This window comes from Cephus cinctus, unplaced genomic scaffold, assembly GCF_000341935.2.
Source record: "Cephus cinctus unplaced genomic scaffold, Ccin1 Ccin1_scaffold1355, whole genome shotgun sequence".
In the NCBI taxonomy this organism is placed as follows: Eukaryota; Metazoa; Arthropoda; class Insecta; order Hymenoptera; family Cephidae; genus Cephus; species Cephus cinctus.
The window spans coordinates 8,992-16,414 of record NW_014333763.1 but is presented as its reverse complement, the minus strand read 5'-3'; the positions used below and the strand labels follow the sequence as shown (position 1 = coordinate 16,414).

Sequence of the window (7,423 nt, the reverse complement as noted above, 5' to 3'; positions counted from 1 at the left end):
CCCTGCTCCCCGGATAGAGTAACATTTATACCATCTTAGGAAATCCGGAAACAGGAGTTACATTAGACGTGTAAATCCTTTTTTTGTAGCTATCAGGTCAGAGAAAGGTAATCTGGCCTGATAAACTATCATACGACAACGTGTATATTGTAACTATTTAAAATATTATTGAGCATCGAATTTCACCCAAATTAACTCACTTTTTGCACGTTGATCGGCTGTATTGGAATCGCCATTCTCAATTTATCAGTTTTGAGTTCATATTCGTAATTAGCGACTGTCAAACCCTCTAAGTACCAAATTTCAAAGAAAATCCTAAGTAAGGAAAAATAGAGGTAATAATTGATGTTATTATATTATTTGTAATCTAAGCGTAGTTTTCGATACGGGAAAAATACAAAATTTTTGTTGTATCTTCTATTCTCAATAGTTAGTAAACAGTTATGTTTTTTTATGATATTACTAGAAAAAACTCAACCAGCAAAGGATCAAAAAAATTTATTTGTTTTTTTTTTGTATGAGCTTACTAGAATGCAAATTATTCCACCTGCAAATTAATACTCTCTTATAGTTTTGTTATACCAAAATAACAAAATACATCTATTTTGTAGCGTTTTGGACGGAAGGTCCTCGTAAGTACTATTACAATTTTAAAAGAAAATTGATTCGAAGTATTCAAGAAATTAAAAGGTTATACACTAAAATTACGAAAAATGTTGAATATGAGACTCAACCCAGTCACCTAATGTGAGATTCTTGTAATCTTTTCAGAAGTTACACCATGGAGAGCAGTTTTTGTGGATGTGATCAGGGCTCATTAGCAGGATATCATTTCGATATTAAACATCTTAGAAAAGTAGGTCAAGATTTTTGTCAAGCACTATCAATGATGGAAGATGGGGTAGAAGAATGGAGTATCGATAAGTACGTCTTATGACTTCATTTTTTTTGCTTGTGTGGTAGTCTTGCTAGTCACTGTAAGACATCTACAAAAAAAACACAGATTTACTTAAGCATTGAAAAGTGACTAACATCAAAGGAAGCCATTCATATAAAAGATTCAACATTTTCAAAATATTTTTAATTATTAAGAAATTGTACTATATTTAATTTTTAGTTTCATGTTTATGTATTCTTATAAAATCAATTATTTTTTAGATTACCAGTCAACGAACTGAGAAATTATTTTATGCATGACTCTAGACTGGGAGTTGAGTTATGTTGTCCATTAAAGTGCATCCTACAGAAATCTAAAAGATCTTCGAAATGCATTCAGGATAAACATGAAAAACATCATTTTGTGGGATTACCATAGTACGAAATAGGAGCTTCGTCGTAAATTCTGATATTAAGGAAAGAATTTATACGTGTTGTGTAGGTTACTCGTTTAATGTTTGCATTAAATAATATGTTTTAACAAAGAAATATAACTATATTATTGAATTCAATGGTGTGATATAGGATTACTGTTCCGCCAGACGCAACTACGCTCCCAAACATTTCCACTAAACTCCCCTGCCCTACAATTTTTAGCACAAACAACTCGCAAATGTAATTGGTCCATACGAGCATCTAGCTGTTCCATAATATAAGTTAACAATAAGATAATCATAGATATATTGATAATCATAGCATAGTAAGTCCATGGGACGATTCGCATGTGGAATATTTCCACAAATATCACCAGTGGGTGGAAAAGAGAGAGATTGTCTAGCTTAGCGTAAACCAGAGAAATCTTAGGAGTGCGAACTCTGTGGTACGTGCCGATGACGCGACAAGACCGTTGGAACCAACAACAATCCGCGACAGTCCCATGGTTCCGAAACGCACAAAATCAACATTTGAACGTCCCTTTTCTAGGTTCACGATGCTCTCCAAGCTTGGATCCATCGTAGAGGACAGTCAGTCTACTCAGGAGCCTCATCTTAAACTTTCACATTTATCCTTCATATAATTTTTGAGTTGTAGTCGAACTTACAAGGGAAAATCATACCTTGTGGAATTTTGTTTGGATTCAAATTCCTCCAAGTAATAGGTCATTAATAAACTAGTAATGTGTTGAAATAGTAGGATGCGCTTTTCAGCCATTGTCGAGAAAAAAGTTTTAAGAAAATTTACGTAGGTTATATAGATTTCGATGTAATATCTTTCAGCCGGTCAGATGGCTCAAGTGGTAGCGTATTCAACTTAGACGTAGAGGGAGGGACCAAAATTCGCACAGACCACTTGCCCACAGAACCAGATGCGCACGGACAGTTTGCCCATGGCTCACTTGCTCACGTATCCAGTTGCCCACGGACCACTGGTGCACGAATTGAAATCTCCGTCAACCCAGATGCCCACGGCCCACTTACGCATAGATTTCTACCCCACGACCGGATACCGTATCGTCGTATATCAATATAGCATGGGCCATTCAAATAAATTAGGTTAGGTTAGGTTAGGTTAGGATGGAAAGTTTAAACCTCGGAGACTGGATAGGTTACTGGATAAATATATCTAAAGAGAGCATTAAATGTTTGAAATGGTTCCGTCAGATAAAGATAACTTACAATATCCTTAAATTACTGATGGAATATCGTTCAGGAGACAGAAATTCGCTTTTGTGTTCAAATGGGTTTGTGCGCAACTGGGCATCACCTGATTTCAATCTGTGCGCAAGTGGGCCGTGGGCATCTGGGTCGACGGAAATTTGGGCCTGTGCGCAAGTGGGTCCGTGGATATTACGAGATCGATCCGTGCGCAAGTGGGCCGTGGGCAAACGGCCGCACCTGGTTCCGTGGGCAAGGGGTCTGCACACATTTGGACACCACTCGACGTAAAAAGCGCGGATTCGATTCTCGCTGCTTAAACTTTTTGCAAATTTTTGTTTACATTCAAATTATATTAATTAATAATTAATTAATTATATTAAATTTATTCAAATCAAACGAAAATGTTAATTGAAAACATTTTTGAGGATTTTTTTTTTCATCTAATTGAACATTTATATTTTAAATTAGCGCTGTTAGAAGAAGGATGTTCAAATAAAGACAACTGTATATTTTAATAGTGCTTTTTACTTTTGGAAGGCTGAATAGTTAATTTATTAGCTTTCAGAATACGATGAGTGAAGCCCAACAAGAGCGGCCTATGGAATCATTGGGTCAAAAGTCGAAATCACATTTACACTTAATTTCGCTGCACAACGTATTATTGTTAGGCTTAATGTGAATGACGATAGTCTCATCCATCAACGCGCTTTGCATGTAGTTCTCGATATCCTCTATCTCGTAGCTACCAGTAGGTATTGTGATAACTTCGTCCTCTACGTACAGCTTATTGTGATAGTCTCTACATTGGGAATCGAAGGTTAGCAGTTCGATGAGTCCCAGAACGTAATTTTTGTACGGGGAAAGCTCGATATGAGGAAGGTATTGGGCTTCGAGTATGGAGGAGGTGTCTGATAAGGTTAACGTAAATGAATCTTCCGTAATCGCAAACGTTCGACTGACGTTGTAGAATTACGCAGTGCGTTTATATGTATTGTAACGTTCCGACCTTATACCCCCCTATCCTCTATCCTTTTTCCTTTACAATCATCCATTCTCGATGATTGATACGTCAAGAGCCCCACATAAGAGTGCATAGCGCACTGTGGATGTGCATAACAGCATCTGAGAGAACTACTCAAATCCTAGAATTCCTCAATAATCCTATCGACCTCTCATAGCGACGCCGATAAAGGAAAGGGAAGACAGGACTTTTAAATCTCTAATATTGCGTAATTCCCTTGAATCTAGTCACAGCGACAGTCATGAGGATATAATATTAGAAATTATTGCTTTTAATATTCCTAGAATCCGAAATACAGTCGACAGACTGAAACCAAAACAAACAAATGCCCAGACGCTATAAGCCGGCACGCGCCGAAGACAATAGAAATACCAGTAACCCGGTACTTCAAGAAACCGCGCTATAAGCTGGCACGCGCCGAATACAATAGAAATACCAGTAAGCCGGTACTGGAAGAAAACCGCTAATCGAATCAGTCAAAACAAATAATCAAATCAAATCGTAAATTAAAATATTGAATCCAAAAAGCGGCGTTAACACCTCGGGTGGATAAAAATCGTTATCCCCACTAGTTTTAACGTATTCCTATCGAGGATATAAGCAGCAGCTTCTTCGATAGGGAAATCAGTCGGTCCACTCGCATCTATCTAGACGAATCGACAAGACCCTTGTACACCACAAGACGACAAGAAGCTAGTAAAGATTTGGAAAGTGTAAGTTATCAAAAAGCTAGGAGAAAACCAATCCTCTGTTCCAGAGTGAACCAGTGAACAGTATTGTACTGCAAACTGTGGGAACTCATCCTCGGCAGTTCCTGGTCTCGGAAAGCATTGTGTCTCCACCCTGTATCAGGAAATCTGCTATCCTTGTAGATATTCTGCATCAAAGGCATTGTGCTGGAGCTGTCAGGAATCGACCACTACAGAACAACCACAATCCTTAAAAAGCTCAGCTCCCAATATCATTGTGATTAATAGCTGTCTGAGCATCCCAGAGCTCATACCAGGCCTAAGGAATCATTGTGATACCTCCTAGTGTCAGGAAGGGCATCCCAATTCCCTCTGCATTCTCCTGCAGTAAAGTTATTGTAATAGAACTGTCAGGACTGCAGACCATCCACAAAAACAACCCACCTTAAAAAGATTCAGTTCCCAATATCACTGTGATTAGTAGCTGTCTGAGTCGAACCTATCCTTCAGATAAGGGATTCAGCAAACGGGGTTCATTGTGATCTCCTGTGGGTACTGAAGCATTATCATCCGAACCAATAGCTGGTCTTCGGACGCATTGTGCAATCTGCTGTATTGTCGTTCCAGCACCTCTTTCCAATCCAAAAGGCTAGCAGAGATAATAAAGTAAACAAAAACACTTCTTGTCGCCTGTGGTACTACTGGCAAACTAGAGCCAATTATAAAGTGTGTGTATGTGTGAGAGAGAGCAAAATAGAATATTAAGGATACCTAGTCTGTAACTTATAGGACAATATATCATTCTTTTGTTTATCTTAAAAACTCCAGTGTCTAGATTGTTTCTGAAGACGCCTGCCCAGTGCACAAACCCTACAAAAAGTCTCGTGGTTCCTAACACTCAAAAATCACGAAACGTCTCAGTATAGACGAAACTTGTTCTTACCATTTAGCTGTCCACACAGAAACTTTAGACATAAGTGTCCGCATGCGAAAGTATCGTATTCCTAATATCATTCGTAATTACACTTTACACTACCAACACCGAGGTATTCGACAAGATCTAACGGAGGTCGAAGAAGATGCGCACCTTCTTTTTCTTAACTCCCATACCGAGTTTGCCACTTGGCACTCATTACGTTCATTACAGACCAGGCTATTGCCTTTTCGCCGATGCTCGCGTCTTTCGTGAAAACGCGCTTCCAAGCTTTGCCGGCCAGTACCCTGTCCGCTACCCCTCTGCGTTCGAGGCTGTCTCGATTCTTCGAGTAGGCGATGTCGTGCTCTTTGCAGGCTGCGTCGAGAGGGTTGATGCGCGGATTGCCTCGCGCGAGTCTCTTTGCTAGTTTCGTACCGGGCCCACAGTACTGATAACCCGGTGTATGTAACTCAACGGGTAGACTGTTGATGATCCTGTTGACTAATCCATTGCCACAATGAGATTTTTTCTTCCCAATGCGTTTACGCTTAGGATGCAAAATCATGTCCCAGCAGTGAAACAGTTCTGACTGAACAGTGATCCTTATAAACTCGTAATTTATAGTTTCCACGTTAGACAAGATCGAGATGAGTTTCGAGAAGCAGTCGGTCAGGTTACCTGTAACGAATTTTGACAAAATCGTGCGATTAAAGGAGAAGAAGGAGGCCAAGCGACACGGCGAATTACTGCCAAACAGTATACGAGCAGTGTTTTACAGACCATTCAATTGCGGCAATACGAACGCATTGCTCGCACTCATAACTCATCCTAACGGATTAAGATTCGAAAACATCTACGTATACTCAAAATCGTTTGATCTGCCAAAGTACAAATTTTTAGAACGTTAACTCGCATTCGTGGACGGCGTTGACTATTTTCCCTTTACGGAACACGAATAAGTGCTGCCACCGAAAGAGGCATGTCGAAACTCGATAATTATTTATTACGACATAGCTTGCGAGAAACAGATTAACATCAGAACCTTCTTCAGCATGAGACGGCACAGGGACGTTGAGTGTTTCTATCTCTGTCAGACGTACGCTCACATTCCCAAACAACTGATACGGGACGATGCTAATCTGCTCGTGCTCTTCAAGCAGGATGAAATAAATCTTAAGCATGTGTACGATGACTATGTAAATACTGATATGACTTACCCACAGTTTAAGATCTGTGTTCGACATGCTGAAACGGTGATAAGTATGGGTTTCTCGTAATCGACAAGGACAGCTAGCTCGACGAAGGTAGATACAGAAAATGATTCGATTGCTTCGTAAGCATAAATGGATGATCATTGAAAAAATGAATGCAGTAGCGTTTCGGATTAAGCAATAACAACATGCAACACAGAAAACTCCAGGAGCAAAAAGGCATCTTACGTCAAATCGCTAAACCCAGCGATGCGATTTACAATAGGCATAGACTGGTAAAATTGACTAGAGAGAACGTCGAACAGACGATGAATGAGGTCTTCAAGCCGGTAGTGACTCCACTGCAGAAACTAGTGAACGCTTCTCAGCTGGAGCGTAATCTTATTATAGGCGAGATTAAGGATGAAATCAAAGATGAAATAAAGCAAGATGTACGTAAAAGCAGATAATACGATTAGAGCGGTTGATGAATCCTTCAAGTCACTAAAAAATTATTCTTTCGAAGGAGTCGATGATGAGCAAGTAGAAGAAGAAGAAGAAGAAGACAAATAGATTGATAAAGATGAAGGAAATAACGATGACGCAGTACGCCTGTAGAATTACCTGTAAATCAGAACAATCCTATGTAACAGTATCTCGATATGCTGCTATCGCATCAAGGAAAATATCTGGATACTACCTATGGTGTGCGTTACTCATCAAAAACAAATGGACGGCCGGCGATTCACTTATCAGTTTTAAAGGTCATCGAATTCATATAGCCGATACGAGTTATTTGAAAACTACCGGTTTGGTCGAAGGGTACACAGGAAGGTACCTGACGAAAGTAATGTCACCCAGCATGACATGGACAATTAAAAAAACATAACTACAACAACGAATGCACATAAAAATTATTATAAACCTGATTGTGCCATTCGTAAGAATAAGAGTTTAAAATTTAGAAACATTATTGCAAAACTGAATAAACAGCCCTCCGTAACAGGTAAAGGTATCGTACCATGGTACATCATCGCTGCCGAGGATAGATAAACGGATTACGTGTACTGGGA

The 7,423-nt window shown here is 39.4% G+C and overlaps 1 protein-coding gene across 1 annotated transcript; it reads left to right on the top strand.

Annotated features, from left to right (window-relative positions):
* The first annotated feature begins 770 nt into the window (after positions 1-770).
* LOC107273069 lies at positions 771-1,425 on the top strand. Its single transcript, XM_015750869.1, has 2 exons — positions 771-924; positions 1,159-1,425. The coding sequence occupies exons 1-2, from the start codon at positions 782-784 to the stop codon at positions 1,313-1,315; spliced, it is 300 nt and encodes a 99-aa protein (XP_015606355.1). The 5' UTR covers positions 771-781; the 3' UTR covers positions 1,316-1,425.
* Positions 1,426-7,423: the final 5,998 nt, after the last annotated feature.